Here is a 20,624-nt window from a genome sequence, read left to right on the forward strand (position 1 = left end):
TCCACTTGGATACAATATAGGGAGTATTAATTTAGTGAGGTTTTATTGTATTAAAACTTTTCCCTTTCCTATAATCCACTATATATTTCTATTATATAGAAATGTGATGAGGGGACGACCAAGGGCAAATAAGTAATTTTACACTAACAAATGGACAGATTTCAATTCCAAACGCAAGATTTCTAGACCCATTCGTCTTCCATCTTCTAGAACCATCCGTCTTCAATCTTTCACACTCCAAACAAAAGATTTCAACTCATTCCAAGCACAAATACTCAAACATTATTCTGAAAGCATCATTTCCTCCATCTCTCTTTGCTCCAACAACAGTTAATCGATTCACAAGTCTTCATAATTTTAGGTATGTCCCAAATTTATGGCTGAAATCCATTGTTGATGTGAAGGTTTATGTTGTCCTCACATATCTGCAATTTTGTTGATTTATCGAGAAGAAAATAACTTATTACTACTCATATATCTGAGATTTTGTTGATTTATTGAGAAGAAAATAACATATTACTAACTACTGACTGATCTAACAAAGAGTTCACATTTTATGAAATTGAACTGTGTTTGTTTATCCATAGGAATGAAATCTAATAAAACTTTCTCTAAAGAGAAAAAAGATGTATTATACTTTTCATCATATTGTTGAATCAAAAATCAGTTGATGATCTTATACCTTTTGTTGGCTATACTGAGATAAAATAGCTTTACTGGTATTTGTAGAATTAGGTAACAATTGAATGTAATCTATTCTTCAATCGTGATGGATATGAAGAAACCCATCCGCTTTGGTCTTCAAGGTTATGGTGACATTCCGACTTTCTTGATTTTTCAATTTCTTATAAGAGGTAGTATATTAATTTTATTACTTCAGTAACATTACATTATTTGGGTAGGATTAACATCGCCTTAGAAAAATTAAAGAAATCATTTTGTACACAACCAAAGATAAGCAAGAAATAAAAGGTTCTCTAAAAAAAACTCTCTAGCATCTATACTAACTGAGTCCTTATAAGTGCACAAAAAGTCACTAAAAATCGAAGATCCTGATATGAACATATTTTCCGCACCTTCAAGGCTTTCTTGTTTATTTCCCTTCAAAGTATGCACATAGCAGTCAAACTATGATGCAGGGCTACTAAAACAGAGGTCTCCAAACTCAGATGGTAAGTTAGATGCTTAGGTAATGAGGGAAACCTACATCATTGAAGGCTGCTTGTGAAGCTTTGGCCGGTGCAGTTTCTTAATCTTTCATGAAGATCATCTTTGGAATCGCAACATCCTTTTATAACACAGGTAAACAACATGTAAATGTGATCCTTTACTTTATTCCAAAGTTTAACATAGTCATTAGCTTCATGATTGTTCAACATCTAGCCCTGATCTATATTATTTCTAACCATGAAACAATTTCATAAACATCTTGTCAGTGGATGCTTTAGGCAAAATGATTATAAAGGGGATAGTGCCTCCCTACCCTCACAATGTAACGTAAGGGCATACTACACTCTACCCTCTTTAGACCCCACCTTATGGGATTATATTAGGTTGTTGTTGATTACAAAGGGGATAGTAGTGGGCTAATAATTTTGTAGTCTGAATAGAGATAGGTTCATCTTTCCTTATTCCAATTTGTTTAACTTATCACTCTGTCTCCAATCTCCCATATTTTACAATGAGAGAAAATTAAAGGATCTCATATCGCAAATACCAAGATGTTCTTGGCATATACTTGGCTTCAAGTTGACGGGTAAATGCCATATAAGTAAGTGTCCGTATGGAGAGAGATATGCAGACACACCCGAGCTAACAAAAAACTTTTGCTTTCAGGGAAATGTGACCTTACAAGAGTAGAAAGTCCAAAGCTATTCAAACAGATAATTTAAATAATGGAAGTAGGCACCCCTTCTCCTGGAGAACTTCAAAGGATATGAATGTTCAAGGAGTAATGTGTTACTTTAATCCTGGTATGCCTGATATTGTGTTACTTTTATAAGAACTGTGAGAATGAAAAAGGTGTGTCATCTAAGTGATATTTTTCCTTGCGAGCCTCATATTACGGTTTGCTAATATTGTCAACACTCGTAAATTTGTAGATTATTCAATTTGAATGGAAAGTATTATTGTAATCTTATTTTATAGTATAACAAAGAAGTATCTCGTGTCATATGAAGTTTCCCCTGTTGGTTGTGGATGAGGGACTTGATTTTGTTATGATCGTGAATAATTCTCTCCGTATGAGCTATCTTTTGAATTTAAGTAAAGTTAAAAGTTTATTTTTCTTATCAAGTAATGTTTGTTATGTGTTGTCTCAATATTTCTATCATTTTGCCTGTTTAAATTTATGAAATTTCATTTATTCTATATTTACCAAGTGTAAGAATAAATGCTATGCTAATAGAAGGAAGCTAAATTAAGCTAAATTCGTTGGGCCCGTGCTTAGCACGGGCATATTATATCTAGTTTCTATTATATAGAAATGTGATGAGGGGACGACCAAGGGCAAATAAGTAATTTTACACTAACAAATGGACAGATTTCAATTCCAAACGCAAGATTTCTAGACCCATTCGTCTTCCATCTTTTAGAACCATCCGTCTTCAATCTTTCACACTCCAAACAAAAGATTTCAACTCATTCCAAGCACAAATACTCAAACATTATTCTGAAAGCATCATTTCCTCCATCTCTCTTGCTCCAACAACAGTTAATCGATTCACAAGTCTTCATAATTTTAGGTATGTATAAAAGTGACAATAACCAGGCAGGTCATGGTCGACATGCCTGCCTGGCAGCTGCACTGTTTTTTCTTTTTTGGTGGTTCTTCCGTTCTAATTTGTTTGTCTTGTTTTTTAATTTTTTAAATATTTAAAATTTGTGTAAAAAATACTATAAATCATGATAATTGCAAACTTAAAATATATGTAAAAAACATATAAAAATTTTGTTTGATTCATAAAATTAATCTATCTGTGTCACATAAAATGGGATAAAAAAAGATAACATGTATTATTTAATTTTGGAAACTACGTAGAAAGTATTGTATCCACTACATATATATAAGTGACAATAACCAGGCAGGTCATGGTCGACATGCCTGCCTGGTAGCTGCACTATTTTTTCTTTTTTGGTGATTCTTCCGTTCTAATTTGTTTGTATTATTTTTAAAATTTTCAAATATTTTAAAATTGTGTAAAAAATACTATAAATCATGATAGTTGCCAACTTAAAATATATGTATAAAACATATAAAAAATTTGCTTGATTCATAAAATTAATCTATATGTGTCACATAAAATGGGATAAAAAAAGATAACATGTATTATTTAATTTTGAAAACTACGTAGAAAGTATTGTAAATCTCAATAATTAACAATATTTGATTGACTCTTGAAATTCTATTTGTGCTACATACATTCAATACATATATATAAGTAACAATAACCAGGCAGGTCATGGTCGACATGCCTGCCTGGCAGTTGCACTGTTTTTTCTTTTTTGGTGGTTCTTCCGTTGTAATTTGTTTGTCTTGTTTTTTAATCTTTTAAATATTTAAAAATTGTTTTTAAAAAATACTATAAATCTTGATAATTGCCAACTTAAAATACATGTGAAAAACATATAAAAATTTGCTTGATTCATAAAATTAATATATCGGTGTCACATAAAATGAGATAAAAAAGATAACATGTATTATTTAATTTTGGAAACTATGTAGAGAGTATTGTAAATCTCAATAATTAACAACATTTGATTGACTCTTGAAATTCTATTTGTGCTACATACATTGGGATAAGAGAAGTAACATATATTATTAAAAATTTACGTAAATAAATTACAATAATCAAAAGAAGTAACATGTAATTATTTCAACATTTGATTGACTCTTGAAATTCCATCTGTGCTACATACATTTGAGACACGATAAGTAATATATATCATTTAAAAATTACGTAAAAATACTATAAATTACAATAATTAACAACTTAAAATATTTAAAAATTATATTTAAAAGATAATTGACTATTTAAATTCCATCTGTGTCACATAAAGTGAGACAAAAAGAATAACAGATATTGGACCCATGCAAGCACGGGCACTTGTGTCTAGTAGTATAATATTGGGCCCGTACTAGCAGTGGCTGTAGTCCGTATAGTGGATGAGGGCACCCACAGTTAACATTATTTTAAAGAGGCCCAAGCCCAATAAATTCTGACGTGTTAAAGTTTAGCCAATGATTTGCTGACAGCTAAGCATAGCGACGTGGTTTACACACCCCTTGTCCAATTAATGGAAGGAGTGTGACGCGTTTTTCTTGTGCCTCCCTTCCTCGATTTCTTCGCCACATATAAATATTTCAAAAACAGTTGAACTTCAATCAATAAGACAAAATAAAATTGGGGCAAAGAAAAGAAGGAACAACTTTTAGCTGAAATATAATTCTCTCTGCAATTTTTCTGTTCTCGTATATCGGCGGCCACCACATTTTCCTTCAAAAATGGTAAAATCTCTGTTGTGCTTTGTTTTTTTTTTAATTAATTTTGCTTCTGGCTTATTGTTCGGATTCATAATTGTTCAGATCCATGATCGTGTGATTGTTCTGATGATTCATGTTCAAAAAATTTGGAATTTTGCTTATTTTAGGTTTTAATAGGTAATTGGCAAGGATAATTGTTTTTTGAAAAAATTGTATCAACGTCGATCTTCCTAATCTCATTATTTTGATTAGTTTTTGTGACTCGCATTGATCTGTTGATTTCATATCCTTTTAATAATTTCTTATTTTTGTTTAATTGCTCTGATCCATTACCAGATACGAATTGATATTCGTTTCGGTAAAATTCTTATAATTAATCATTTAGATCTTAGCCTGAATCATAAATATTCAGATCTAGTCCAGTAATTGGATTTGTTTTGTTCCGTTTAAAAGCTGTTAATAGATCTGAATGAATTAGGTTTGTAATAGAGTCTTAACATTGTTCAACTCTTAAAATATGTTTTTGCCATACTTTCACGCTGTGTTTCTTCTTCGCTGCAAAAAAAATTCAAACATTTAGCCCTTCCTCTACAACTATCAATTGGCAATTATCAAGAAGGTGTTTGTAAAAAATTTAAATTCTTAATCTGTATGTTTACAGTTATCAAAAAGCTATTTCAGAAGGATGAATGCATATGCAATTTCAATTTTTTTTAAGGGTGAAATTAAAGCAAATGCAACAATTCTTAAGAAAAACCAGTTCTCAGCATTTAGATTTCATGCTATATATTGTTGCCTTAATTTTTATATTGATTCAGATTTCTCAACATATTTGTCAAATATGAAATATTCATTCTATTTTTCTGATATAAGATTTTTTATAATAAATTATTAATATAATGTTTAATCCTAATTTTATTTGAACTTTGTATTATGTTCAAAAGGATAAATTATGCACGTTTAGATATTGAAAACACATTATCTTAATCATCTAGTGACTTCATGTTGATATTTAGAGTATTTAGATTCAGCTGTCTTAATCGTAATGTGCATCTTAATATCCATAATTATATTCAGATTCTGAAGAATTAATCCTAATAAAAACAAACAATACCCAAGTCTTGTTTAATAAACTCTGCATTTACATGTAGTTTCTTTGGAATTATTATGGATTATTCAGTGTGAATTCCATTTCACCTTTAAATTATCATGTTCATCCTTATTCAACATGGAGTATGCTTGTTCATCTCTTATTCAGAAGACTTGTTTGTAAATAGATTGTTTTGTTGAAAATAAATAGCAAATAATTTGCCTTGGACCTAATGGCTAGAGTTATCTTAAATCAGTAATTGTGAGGGAAATATAAATGCACAGTAAATCAATCATCTTTTTGGACAATATCCAATGATCAAATGATAAGGAAAATATAGGTGTCAAGTTTTTTACTTCTTATTATCTAATGTAATTGGATAACTTTGGCATTAGGTATACCTGTAGACTACAAGACAATTAGTGCTTAGATTTTCCAATTTACTTTTAGTTTTTGCATACGATCAATGGTGTTTTTTGTTTTGGATTCTTTGGGGAGAACTCCCAGTTGGCAACCCTATATATGCTTTTGCATTGCTCCCATGCTATATTGAAAGAAGCCTGGGAGCTGGTTCTTGTAATTCCAAGAAAGTAAAAGTTCCTGCTTTAGCAAGGATTCCTTTAATTTATCAGAAAGAGGTCTACACAATGGTTGTTTAGGCCATTAGCATCCAGGTTATTTAGATAGTTGACTAAGCATTAGGCGCATATAAAATGCTAAACGAAGTTGCAATAGACAACATTGATTTAGGACTAGAAAGGGACGTCATTCCTATTTTACAACTAAAGAGAGGTTTTCCTCTGCTAAACCAAAGGGGGTGATCTCAGCTATTGCATATTTGTAACATGGATGTTCAGAATGTTGAATACTAGAGCTCCAGAGTGTTTGATGCTTGTCCTGTCCTGTTAGAGACTTAATTGCTTGTTGAGAGCCGGCGATACTTTTTTTTCAAAAAGTAGTTTGAACAAGATTTTGTTGTGAATCATTCCTTTGTTTTGTTGCATTTGACCAGACTACATCAAGGCGTCTTGCTGATAGGAAGGTGGAGAGGTTTGAGAAAAATATTACCAAGCGAGGAGCTGTTCCTGAAACTACTGCAAAGAAGGGAAGCCAGTATCCAGTTGGCCCTATCTTGCTTGGGTTCTTCGTCTTTGTTGTCATTGGCTCATGTAAGATCTTTGTGTATCTTTTTGTCTCCTATTTTTTGCCTCTTGATATCTGAGGCATTATACTAGAAGTATCTAAACTCTACTTTTATCTTAAAAGACAAGTAACAAGAACATCAATACATATTCCCCACCATTATAGAATCTTAATAGGGTTATATGCATAAATATTTAACAATGTATATCAGCTGCTAGCAATGGATTAGATAGGTTAGCCTTTCTTCTTTCGGGAAAAACTTGTTGTGTTGATCTTTGAGAGATTCTTGTTCTTTTCTCATTCATGTACACATACAATTTTTTCATGTTACCTGAGGTTCCCTGGAGTAGTAGGTTGGTTGGTCTTTCTGTCTTTAAAAATTTATGTAATTCATTCATGTCACTTAGGTTTCCACATGCATATTTCTTTGCTTTACTGTTTTGCTCGTTTTGGTTGAATTAATCCTTTGTTCTCCGCTTGCAGCTTTGTTCCAGATAATAAGGACAGCAACCAGCGGCGGGGGTATGGCTTAAGCCTGCAAAGTTATACAAGTAGTGGTGCCTGCGTTGTTGTAGTGTTGTTTTCCTCTAAATTTAGCTCAATGTAGAAACTGAGAAAAAAAACGGTAGGAATCTGTTTTTAATTTGTGAGACTCAAAATATAAATTTTCTCGTCTCATCATATGGTTATGTTTGTGTTCTCCATCGTTGTTCCTACCCATTTTTGGAGTATTCCTTTATATTTCTAGTTTAAACATTTATAAAATCCCTTTTACTGGAAGAACCGTGTCACCATATGGGAAAATATTTGGAACAAACTGCAGCGCATAACTATTTAAAAAAAAAAAAAAAGATCTCACTCCTAAGAAGATCAATAGTGTATTCACTTACCTTCTGGTGTGACTTGAATCCTTAATACATTAGCTTATGGCGAAGCTACTTAACCACTTGAATAAGTTTTACTTGTCTAAGTATACTTATCTTTATCAAGAGATATTTGAATGATGTATATAACGTAAATGGAAAGAAAAAAAAAGAGGCAAAGTTCAATGGTGACTTGTCTAACTAGAGTTGATGATTGACCAACCAACTAGCAAATAGCAATTTGTACATTTTGGAGTGGCAGCTATCAAAATGAGGAAGCACACATGTATTGGGGGACTATAATAATAATTTTAGAGAATTGGAGTTGAATCGGCTCGTCATTTTGATTACTAGTGCAATACTTGTAGTTTCTCATATAATTGTAGCACTAGAACCAGATGTAATAACTCACACATCGCAAGTGTCAAATGAATGGATGGGTTGGGTTGAATTTAGATAGGTTGAGATGATAAATTAGCAAGTTATTGACTTGTTCAAAAGTTACTTAGGCTGAAATGCAATTTATAATTCAACTTTTTTTTTTTAAATCAAAATTTGAGGCAAGCCTCTTTTATTAAAAACACAAAAGTATAATATGTATGCAGCAAAACAAAAAAAAAGGCTAAATTGTCTATTTGTTCTTCTATTATAAAATTTTAATATTTAATAAAAAATTGTTTTTCTTTATCATAATAGTATATTATAACATATCAAAAAACTAAAAAATATTTGACAAATTATATCATAAGTCAATTTGAAATTCAATTCTTAATGAGCCTAAATAGGTTGGACTGAAACGAATTGAACTACTCCATAAATAAGCGGGTCAAACTTGAACATATTTGACAGATTGAAGGGGTTGGGTTATATTATTGAGTCCCGTAGGACTGAAATTTCCAATATTATGTAAAAAACAGGATTGATTGAAGTAAATTATAAAAAGACACATGCTCCATAATAGAACCCAATTCAAACTCCCTTGAACCTTTTAAGGCTGGCTCAATGTTAAATAGTAGGTAGAGCATTGTAGATTAGTCTCCTCGGGAATCAAAAGCTTAAAAACTAGAAGTAGATGTTTATACAAGAGAGTGGTAATAAATTCACACATCCTTTTCTTCTTATATCAGCACAGAAGACTGGGCTGCAAATGATGATTGGAAAAGCTAGTATAGCGCCCTGCTGGGACTACAACTTTACTGGGCAATCCAAATCAAGCCAAAGCTGTTAGACAGGGATGAAAAGCAGTCCCACATGCGATCCATTGCCTCTTTCTCCCACGTGGCAAAACACAACCAGGGACCTTCATCCATTCCCTGCTTGAGAAATCATATGTAACTAGACGATTCATTTGTCTTGATCTTAGCGATAGCATGAGCAAACCTTTGTTACCCAAGCAAGTCATTCGAACGTGCTTTCCATAAAACTCCAAGCACCATATGTTTGGCATTCTGTCAACCTCCTTCCACAAAAGAGTCATCTTTTGCAGCTCCCATATGCACACGCAAGTGGCTGCATTCTTTGTCAGCAGACCCACAAGCATTATGCGCCCCCCACATTCTGCTAGTGTATGATCACTCAAATGTAGGGGGGCAGGGATAATGAACTGTTTCCAAACCCCAGTAACCATGTCATAGGACACGATCCCATCAGGGTCCGAGCGCATGAAGTAAAGTTTACTACCGATGGACACTGTCTGCGACTTGAAGTTGAGTGCCAAAGGGAGCTTAATATTCGAGCTCATGGTTCCTGGACGAGCCCAAGAGTTATTTCGGGAGTCGTAAACTTCAAACTCTCCATCACAACCAACCCAAAGGATATTGTATCCCCCGCCAGCTGATTTACCACACAATGTCATACCTACTGCCACACGGGACCACACCTTAACTGATCTGGCTGGTAACTCTTTGAAGGACCTAGTAAGTGGGTTGCATACATAGAAGCTCCTATGTCCAATATCAAGGAAACACACAAGACCTCCTGCAGAAGCAACTGGCAAGACTATCAACTTGGTTGGCAGTGCAGGTATAGTAGGATGATGCCATTTCTTCAATGTTGGGTCATACATTGCTCCAGTATTCACGTTTTCATGAGTAATGGTGTAGAACCATGGTTGTGGTTGAGGAACTTGGGCACACTGTTCAGAAAAACTTTGGGACATCAGCATTGAGTTCCATTTGCGGCAAACTAATCTGAAGCGGAAAAAAGTGGCAACTGGTAGTCTTGCAACAACCGCTTCAAATAGGTCTTCAGGAAATTCTTTCCAAATTTGCTGATCCAAATTCTCGATGGAGCATGAAGTTCCAGTCACTTTTCCCTGATTTCTCTCCTTCCGGCCTTTCTTTTTTGGTGGAGGCTTTCCTGGTTCCAACATCTTGAGATTTTCAGATTTTCCAGCAGTCATGATGATGTTGTAGCAACTGTCTTCAGCAGAATTGTCATCAAGATTCAGAAAATAACATCTGCACATATGCAAAACTGGTTAATTTACACATTTTTTGCCAAAGCTAAAAGGTTTCAGAAAATTGCATTATGCAGTGAATCATGAAATCAATATCTTTTATGAGAAACTGAAAAAGGACTGACCCACCCCTTCAAGTTAACCTTTAAAGGTAATTAAAAGTTCGGGGATAACCATGGATTTAAATACCTATTTTTTTTCTTTTTTTTTGCTTTAACGTGTAGTTTTATCATTATTCATTCATACAACAACAACACACCCAGTGAAATCCCACAAACGGTGTCTGGGGAAGGTAGAATATACACAGACCTTACCACTACCTCGTTGAAGTAGAGAGGCCAATTCCGAAAGACCCTCTTCTCAAGGGCAGCAAATCCAGGTACAAAGGAGACAATAGAAAAAATATAGCAAGTAACAACAAAATAGTGTGATAATGGAAACACACTAAACAACATACTAGGATAGATTATTATAAACAATAATAAACACCGAGAATTATAAAAAAAAAGAACTACAACAATACAACTAGTACAATGACAATGACAAATGCCAACCACCGTAAGCAAGACAAGACTACACTACCTACTACTTCATCAAAAAAACACTACACCACTACCTACTAACCTTCTACCCTAATATGTGTCCTACACACCCTCCTATCTAAGGTCATGTCCTCGGTAACCTGAAGTTGGGTCATATCTTATCTTATCACCTCTCTCCAATTGGTCTTTAGCCTACCTCTGCCTCTCCTCGTACCCTGTATATAACCAACCTCATGTACCTTCTCGCTGGTGCATCTACGCATCTCCTCTTCACATATCCAAATCATCTCAGTCTCACTTCCTTCATCTTGTCCACCACGGAGACCACTCCCACCTTATTACGAATATACTCATTTCTAATCTTATTGATCCTAGTATGACCACACATCCACCTCAACATCTTCATCTACCCCACATGCATCTTCTGTACATGGGAGTTTTTGACTGGTCGGCGCTCCGCCCAATACAACAAAGTCGGTCTAACTACCCCTCTATAGAACTTGTCTTTGAGTTCCGGTGGTACCTTTTATCACACAAGACTTCAGTGGCGAGCCTCCACCGCACCAATACAATGTGTGATATCATCGTCAATGTCCCCACTTCCCTAGATTATAGTTTATAGACCCAAGATACTTAAATTTGTCGCTCTTGGGGATACTTCGTGTTTCAAGCCTCACTTCCACGCCTACCTACTCCCGATTATTCATTCATAAAGTAGTATATTAGAAAAAAGCTTTAAATTGGGAGGGAGGGGGGTGATCCTCCTAGTGAATAGACCGTAGCCAAACCTGATACAAGTGAACAAATAAAGTATGGGCGCTTGTGAGGAATCATGTCAAAGGAACCCGGCAAAATGACCTGTGACGACTGACGGGTATTGTAGCACTTCATCAGCCCAATCCAAAATGCTCAGGTAATTGAGAAGATTCCAGATTAGGTAAATATAGGTGATGCGCCTAAACTAACCTTTGTAAAGCTAGTGAGAAGGTTCTATTTTGCAAACTTGCTTAACTTACTAAGTTCTATTATTACAAGCTTATCTAACTTATAAGATAACCATCAAGTCTAAGAGAACATTGAACATGGAGAACTTTCTCATGAAATTGATCTGTTTTTCTCGTGCTTCACCTTTACTGTCAGTTTGACTGATACACAAATTAATACATAGTCTTCATTTTAACCAGACCTGTGTAACCAATATCCTCAGCTTTAGTGGTTCTAGAGAAGAATGTGCCAAAAAAGAATTTACTCTGAGAGTAAGAGTTAGCAGACCTAGTAAACTTGGAAATCATACAGAAATAAACATACTACTAAAAGCAGCATTTCCCTAATTACTCTTCTACGCAACAGGGAACATAACTACTAGTCTTAACATGTGCTTATTCCACCTAATTCACTCACCAAAGCACAAAGTAGCTAACAGATGTATCTGCAAACACTATGCACCTTCATTTCTGGTTATTCTAGACCACACCTGTTGATGTTTACTAATAGGAGAAGAAAAAAATGTTAAAATGCAGTGAATTCAGTCACAAAGATGCTAGAAACCTGCACCCTAGGGTGTATGTGAAAACCATGAGAGGAGCCGGTCTAAATCCTGGTAGATATAAAGACACTAAGGTTTGGTAGGAAGAGTAACCCGGTACCTGTGCTTGAGAGAGGAAGAAGGACCTGATGGAATAGCTGAGGTATGCTTAAACTGGACCGGACATCACTTTTATAAATGATAAAAATAGAAGACAGAGATGCTGGAAACCTTAATTATAGTGTTAACGTCACACAAGCAGGCAACCATCTCCAACCAACATGACAACTATCTGCCAGATATAAGCTCCAATAATTTTAAGAGGGTAAAGTTTCTACTTTCAGTTGAAAAAATGAATCTTCAACTTCAATCCTACTAATCATCACCATTGTATTGAGTACAACTTTAGACTCCATGTGCTTATGTTTAAAAAAGAGAGAAGACAAAGAAGAAAGTTTTGACTTCCGTGTATTACCATAAGACTCTACTTTGCAATGAGAATGCAAAAAGCTCAAATGGTAGAACCATAAACGACTTCAAAAAGGAGGGAAATAAGTTGTTAAAAGCACCTTTTGATAATTCCAACACACCAGGGTGCTTTTGTTTGAGATATGGTTTTTAACAGGCAATTCAGCATGTAAATAGGAAAATCTCAGACACATTATGTCAATTTAAAAACACAAGAGAAATTAAATAGATCCATATAGTGTTCCACATATGAAAGGATTTAGACAACCAAACAGGTTTTAGTGATCATAATTATAAAATAGAAAAAAAATCCTCATAGAGAAACTTGTATCTCATTCCTATATTAGCATCCTAGAAGGTGTTAAAATTTATTTCATTCTCACCAAATGATAGACTCTAAGAAAGTAAACATACATATCTTTGGCTAGATTGCAAAGACTCTTTCTTAGCAAGATATTTGAAACTCAGAAAAGTAGTTCTCAAGCTTGTCATGCAGCAAACAAAGAGATGGGGTTTGTGCAGTTCAAAAACACTACAATATAAATGTTCTTTCTCTGGTGGGGAATGGGCAAACAATCTCTAAAGGACACTTGAACCAAGTTCCTTTGTTAATCTATATTGTTTCCAACTGCTAACATTTGAGATACAAACTAGCTTTGTGTAAGAGACCATCGCTTCACCCCCAGTGGCTGCCTATCCACCAGCTGTTTCAATACAAAAAGTTAAGTCTGGCTGGATTTCGTAGAATCCTTCTCGAAAACTCAACATCCATCTGGAAGAATGTCATTGAGTATTAATCCGATACCATACAGAGCACAACATTACAAATGAAGCAACATATGAATCATTTAGAACAACACATGTAACATTTTGGATTGGAAACAACAACTTTTGACATGATGATTCTACAAACAAGAAAATACGAGATCGAGTTTAAGCTCTAGCATTGGGAATGATCCTAAAATTATCCTGGAACGTGAATGCATAGACTGCACCTATAGTCTTGAGTATCATGGTTACAGGTGATTGGAATATATAGAAACACATATAGAAATGCTAGACCTAAAGTTCACAAATTTGATAGTTAGATACTGCTAGAAACACCTACTGAACATAAAAACATCACACTAACAAAAACAATACAATTCCCCAAAGTTCCAATTCGATCCAGAAAGAGAATGGAACACACCCACAAAGAACAAATACACCCAAACCCTCAGAGTAATCATAAAGTTAAAACCTTTACACAAAAAAAGCACATTTCAGAAAGTAGAAAATTTCATATGAATTAGACGACAGATCGAGCAAAATAGACCCAAAAACCAAAATCAGGGGAAAACCCATTTGAGTAAATAACAAAAGAAATAGAAAAAAATGAATGAAACCTTGGTAGGTGTATAAGTGGTGGCGTTTGAAGATGAAAAGAGATGTTAGGAGCAACAGCAACAAGCGATGATGATGAAGATGAAGAAGCTTGAAGTTCTAACAGTTGTTTAACTTGTCCAATGAGTTGCCTCAGCATGGCCAACACTTCCATGCCCTTCAGGGTCAGGCCCTATTACATTTCTCTTCTTCTTCTTCTTCTTCTATCTCAAAAAAATCCCTCTTTTTTCTTTGAGGGGGTTTGTTTGTTCGTGTGATACTTATTACCCACTCCTTTATTTACACATCACATAGGCCCCTTTGATCATGAGTAGTATTGACCGTGTACGCAACTTTTCCTCCTTTATAATCATAATCTTTATTCCCAACATTTTTACCAATATAACCTTCCATTTACAAATCTCACTAGTTTAGGACCTAATTATTTTGATAGTTTGTAATATTATTAATGTTATTAGATTTTGGTAAATACATGGGATCAAAATTAGGTATAATTTATTCTAGATACATATTATCATTTTTGTCCCAATTTATGTAGCATAGATAATTTCAAGTGTCAATCAATTTTTTTTACATGCCTTTCATATATTTTAAGTTGTTAATTATTATAATTTATAATATTTTTATGTCACTTTTAAATAATATATGTTATTTTGTCTGTCTCATTTTACGTGGCGTCAATTGAATTTCGAGAGTCAATCGAATTTTTTCATATGTCTTCTAAATATTTTAAGTTGTTAATTATCATGATTTGTAATTTAGAGTAAAATTACATAAATATCGTTGGCCAGAAGCAGACACAGACCAAGAATTGTCTGCTTTGAGAGTTGAGACTCTTCTATGTAAAGTAAAGTAAAGTAATTTTACTTTGTGTTCATTTACTTAGATGATTATTATAAGATAAATAAATTACAGAGAAAGAGAAAGTACATCATTCTCATGGGTTACCATTAGCTAATTCTACTCTATAACCTAAATCTACAACTTTTATACTGATTAGTTGATTTTAACTTTCTAGTTAACTTGTTCATATATTATAATTATTATTTTTATATGTAAATAAAACTCGAGTTAAGGAACAATGAATTGATCGACAAGAATAGAATGAATTACTTTTCTTTAACTACCCTTAATGCTTATAATAAAATGCTACACGTATATTTCTTTTGCATTATTTAGTGGTGCATTAAACAGCCTTGTTTTAATATTATTGATAATATTCATTGTGATTTTATAACATAACACTGTAGAAAAAAAAGTAAAATAATGCACTTAAGCTTTATATATTTGTTCTAAAACTAAATGGAGAGTAAAAAGCAAAATATAGCTTATATTTATTTTCAAAGAAACCTCAAAAGTCAAAGAATGACTCTTTTGTCTTGATTTTTCAAAAAGCCGTTTTAAAAAAAAAAGGCCAGTCAATTTAAATTCCTGTACACCCTCCCTTCGGTTTTTTTAGTCGTCGTAATTTTCTTTTTTAAATCAAACAATAAAAAAAAATTACTAACATTTTACTATGTATTATTTCATCATATTCATGATATGCAAAAGATTTCAATTTATAGTACTTTTCATATAGCTTTTGAATATTTAAATTTTTAGTTTAAAATATCAAATTAATGTAATCTAATTTAACTTTAAAATAATCAAACTAACATTCGAAAAGCGCAGCTTGACAACTTAAAACGAAAGAAAGTAGTATATTGTGTTCGAGTTTACAGCCTAAAGGATCTCAATTGACGTAAAATTTTAAAAAAAATCACTGAAATTTGGAATAAAGCAAACGAGTCTATATTATTCACTGGCCAATTACTTGCATTAATTTTAATAATCCTCCCTTAAATGATCATTTGGTGTGTGAGATATTTTTTTTTTTAAAAATCATTCTTGTAGAAATGATCCATTTTTATATATATTTATTAAATCGTCCCACATTAAAGGACTAATATATTTCTTTTAGTCATGGACTCCTTTTAGCTTTACTAGAGTTATGTGATGGATGTAGTTAATATCTTAGAGGGTAATTTATGTAGTAAATTCATTAAACTTAGTTTTGTATCAATAAAATAACTTTTATCTTCCAATGTCACTAAGTTATTTTACCATCAAAAAATTTGTCACTCTAAAATAAATTATTATTTTTATGATATACTAATATATACAGCATAAATAAACAAATTGTAAATATTTGTGTAAGTATACCAACATGGAATGAAATTTAAGTATACGGACCAACATGATTAATCTAGTCTCAACTAATTAATACCGCTTATTTAGTTTAAATGCATCCATTTTGTTTTTCTTTTTGTTAATTCTATGGATTTCATGTTCTCCTTTGTTTTTTGTTATTTTTATTTTGAAAGCTTCATATTTATTTTTTCCTCTACCATACTTCAAATTTCAGCTGATTTATGCAAATGTCTCGTCTCAATTTGTATTTTTTTAAAATGTAAATATATCGCTTAAAAATTATTCTTTTAGATAATATCACAATCGGATTCAATATTTCAATTATGATAAACATAAATTTAGAATACAAAAGGAAATGAAATAGGAAAGGAACCTTAGAAGCAAGATAAGTACTCCATGGTGATGATCAACAATTAAATACTAAAAAAAAATATGAAGAAAAAAAATGCTTCACCAACTCTGTGAATTGTCAATTGTAATTGGAAAATTGGAGAAAACATGAATTTCTTAAAAGAAGAAGTATTTCCATCTAAGGAAATAAAAATAATTTACTAACAACTTTATAAGATGTTCTGTCTTTGTTTAGTCTTCATACATTCAATGTTTATTAAGTTAATTACTTATTCAATTTCAATTTGTGTGTCCTATTTTAATTTAGGGAAAAAGGTCAAAAATACCCCTCAACTTTGGTTTATTGTTTGACTACGCCCTCGCCGTTAAAATGAAGTTATTTTTACCCCTCCCGTTACTAATTTCACCAAATTTACCCCTCAATTGGATGGAAAACCCAAATCAATTAAAATTACCCAATTTCAATTAAATAACCCAATTTTTTCTCTTTTTAATCCGAACCCGACCCATTTATACCAAATTAAAACCCCAAATCAAGCTCCGGCAATCCCCATTCATTTTCTCCGTTTTCCGGCGAAACACCACCAAAACAACCTCCAAACGACCACCTGAAACCACCACTAAAAACCCCCAAGAACCAGAAACGACATCAAGCAAAAAACATTAACAACAAACCCATTTCCAAAATCCAGTGGTAAAACCACACTTCAGCCCACCAGAACCCAGACCTCCATCACCCAAGCTAAAACAACCAGCAAATGACCACCAGACCACCAGTTCTCCGACCTCCAAACAACCAACCAACAAAACCCCGACCAAAACCCCATCGGAAAACAACTGAAGCACCGCTAACAGATCAAACCAACAACACAATCAGGCGAGAATCAAGGCTCGAAAACAACAGCCACAACTTCATATTTGGCTAGGCTCAACAAGCAAGCAATATCATAGTTTTAGATCTTCCCGCAGGAAAGCAAAATCCGATGATTGAACGAGCTCCAAGCTCCAAATAGTGGTGCAATTTTAGTAGGAAGGACAAATATGCATTAGTTTAACTACAAAATATTTGTTGTCAATTTTAGTAGTATGTGTTTCAATGGAAGAAGGAGATGGAGAAGATTAGAGAGATGGGTTTAGGGTTCTAATTTGATATAAATGGGTCGGTTTGGATTAAAAGAGAAAATCGGGTCATTTACTTGAAATTGGGTAATTTTAGTTGATTTGGATTTTTCATCCAATTGAGGGCAAAGGGTCAAAAATACCCCTCAACTTTGGACGGGTCGGGCATTGGGTTTAAAATGGGGAATGGGTCTTTTTTTAAAATTTGGGTTAAACTGAGTCAATTTGGGGTTTTCCATCCAATTGAGGGGTAAATTTGGTGAAATTAGTAACGGGAGGGGTAAAAATAACTTCATTTTAACGGCGAGGGCGTAGTCAAACAATAAACCAAAGTTGAGGGGTATTTTTGACCCCTTTCCCTTTAATTTATAATACATAATTTAAGAAAGTAAAAAAGTATTTAAAATTTATAATCTTAAAGTAAAAATATATTAAAATATTTTTTAATTTTATGATCTTAAATTTATCACAAATCGCTAAATGGAGAAATAATTTTTTTTAAAAAAAGGACTAAATAAGGAAATTTTGACAAACATAAGAAATAGAGAAATGATTTCTTTTCAAAAAGGCAACCGATTACCACTAAAATCACTTTAATTATATACAAAAAGCCTTGAGTCATTTAATATTTTTATCCTCCATTCAAGTAATAATGATGGTTTCACTAAAATAGTCATGCATTAAAGCACAAAGATAAACTATATATGGTCTCCACAATTTTATTAGAAAATTACATACACCTACCTAAGTTGAAAGATAGATTTTCCTTTGGTTAAAGAAAGGTTTGATATTCAATATTTGTGGGACCAAAACCTTATTATACATTTGTATTCTTGTGCCATAATTCACCTTATTATGCATTTGTACCCCTATTTCTAAGTCTCTATTCTCTTCTTTCTCATTTTTATTTTTATATTTGTAACTTCGTATGTACTAAAAATGACAGTTGCAATACGACTTAGAATCTGTTTGGATTGACTTTTACTTTTGATTACTTTTGAGCGTATTTGGATTGACTTTTAATTATGATTTATAAGGTAAAAGTAATAATAACTTAGAAAATTCTAATTTTTAATTTTTAATTTAAATTAAAATAAAGTGTTATAAATATTTTATTTCATCCAAATATTTCAAAAATACTTTTAAAATATTTTAATTTAAAAATAATTAAAATAAATCAATTCAAACGATTATATGACAAGAGAAAAAATTGTGACAATTTGCCACTAACGAGAATGTGAAATGCAGCAAGCATAATGATACATTAATATGATGTATTTTCAAATATTAAAATGTTCACATAATTCAACATGATGCTTTTTGTTCAACCACCTCCCAACATCATTTTGACAAAATATACAGTCATGTACTCATGTTTTACTCTCCTCAAAATAAAGTAGAATTAACCGTGCAACATATGTGTGTGTATTTTATTGGTTTGATTTTGTTTCATGTTAATTAAAAAAATATATAAAGAGAATAAATATCCATTTTTATTGATTTGTAATTACACAAAAAAGTTGACATATTGATTGAATAAATAAAAAAATTGAATCATGACTTATGTACACCTAGCTAGATCTACCTTTTTTTTATAAGAATATATAGATTTTTAGCTTATCTTTATTTTTGTTTTTGTTTTCTCTTTAGCTTACCCCCACCCCCCAACCCTTTATAATTAGAATGTCTACTAACTATTGCTTACTCGTAAAGCAAGTAAATGCACATTGAAAGCATAGGACGTTACATGAGATGCCACTCAAGCAAAGAAATGGCAACATGAGATTGGTAGAATAACCAAATTTCCCATAATCAATTTTAAATTCTCAACTATGGTTGGTAGTCCAAATGTTTGGTATTTAATTATTTGAGAATTATTTACCTTCTTACCCTTCTGGAAGTTTTATTTCTAGTTGAAGTTGGAATTTTGAAAATATTACTTTTAGTTTAAATTGTTGAAAGAGTACTATGTTTTTTTATTTCTCATTTAGTATCTGTCGTACGACATTCGTTTTGATGTGAGATTAAGTTAAATTCACGTTTCCAAAACTCAGTAGATTATATTAGAAAAATTCTCATATAAAATAAGTGTCTAGTTACGCATAACATTGAAGCAAAGCCAAAAGAATGACTTAAAGGAATGGCATGAAGGGGAATTTCTATTAAGAGATACCATCGGAATGATACTAATTAAGGGGTTAATGTAGGTCCAAATGTGCTTGTTTCAGCCTTATTACCTGATCAACCGAAGAGTTACAACGAACAAATGGGAATTCTGCCCGAAGTCATGAAAGCTGAAGATAAGGACTCATCACCTGAAGACACATTAAAAGAACACATAAGTCAGTTAGGTTCGTACAAGATCCCGCAAATTACATAAAAATTACATGTCACATGTAACAATATCTCCTAGTGGAGCTTTTCTATTGGGCTACGTACTATAGGGCTTGTGTGGAACATTATTATTGGCTAAAGTATTTTCTTTTGTTAGTCTTAAATAGTACTGGTATCATTCACCGGTAAATAATTAGATTTTCAATAATACTAAGCAATATACTAATATTCTTATGCTTCAATTTTTTTCTCATACACTTACTGACTAAATCTTAGTTCTCAAGAACATTCACATTAATGTAAAGATATGACATTTAAATCGAACTCAATCTTAAAAACTAGCTCATGAAGGGAGGATTGTCAACATTCATATAAGTAGACTACTAATCCATTCTCCAACCACTGTGTAGACTTTTACCCACTCTAACACCCTCTTCACGCCCATGATCAACTGGAGCGTGGATCAGGAACCCAAATAGGGATAAACCTGGCTCTGATATCATATGAACAAGGGAAAAATCATGATTTCTCCCCTAGGATGAAGGAGACTATCTCCTCATAAGATTACAAGAAAACTATACATGATAAAATACTATAGATGCTAAATATAATTAAAGAATATTCTATATTAATATTATGTAATCAACTATGTATGGTAAGTAGAGATGGTAATTG

General features: G+C 32.7%; 2 protein-coding genes across 2 annotated transcripts; one reads left to right on the top strand and one right to left on the bottom strand.

Annotated features, from left to right (window-relative positions):
* The first annotated feature begins 4,341 nt into the window (after positions 1-4,341).
* Positions 4,342-7,422, top strand: LOC102587936 (stress-associated endoplasmic reticulum protein 2). Its single transcript, XM_006352116.2, has 3 exons — positions 4,342-4,507; positions 6,586-6,742; positions 7,200-7,422. The coding sequence occupies exons 1-3, from the start codon at positions 4,505-4,507 to the stop codon at positions 7,247-7,249; spliced, it is 210 nt and encodes a 69-aa protein (XP_006352178.1). The 5' UTR covers positions 4,342-4,504; the 3' UTR covers positions 7,250-7,422.
* A 1,112-nt stretch (positions 7,423-8,534) lies between these two features.
* LOC102588258 (F-box only protein 6) lies at positions 8,535-14,241 on the bottom strand. Its single transcript, XM_006352117.2, has 2 exons — positions 13,958-14,241; positions 8,535-10,038 (listed from the first exon to the last, which is right to left on the bottom strand). The coding sequence occupies exons 1-2, from the start codon at positions 14,107-14,109 to the stop codon at positions 8,790-8,792; spliced, it is 1,401 nt and encodes a 466-aa protein (XP_006352179.1). The 5' UTR covers positions 14,110-14,241; the 3' UTR covers positions 8,535-8,789.
* Between the last annotated feature and the right edge of the window lie 6,383 nt (positions 14,242-20,624).

Source organism: Solanum tuberosum, unplaced genomic scaffold, assembly GCF_000226075.1.
Source record: "Solanum tuberosum cultivar DM 1-3 516 R44 unplaced genomic scaffold, SolTub_3.0 scf00145, whole genome shotgun sequence".
Taxonomy (NCBI): Eukaryota; Viridiplantae; Streptophyta; class Magnoliopsida; order Solanales; family Solanaceae; genus Solanum; species Solanum tuberosum.

Bases quoted from the DNA above. Each gene is read 5' to 3' on its own strand.
- LOC102587936 (XM_006352116.2), top strand. The intron at 6,743-7,199 runs GTAAGATCTTTG...CTCCGCTTGCAG, and splicing joins CTTTGTTGTCATTGGCTCAT to CTTTGTTCCAGATAATAAGG.
- LOC102588258 (XM_006352117.2), bottom strand. From the start codon at position 14,109: ATGGAAGTGTTGGCCATGCTGAGGCAACTCATTGGACAAGTTAAACAA. The intron at 10,039-13,957 runs GTTTCATTCATT...GCATATGTGCAG, and splicing joins CCACTTATACACCTACCAAG to ATGTTATTTTCTGAATCTTG.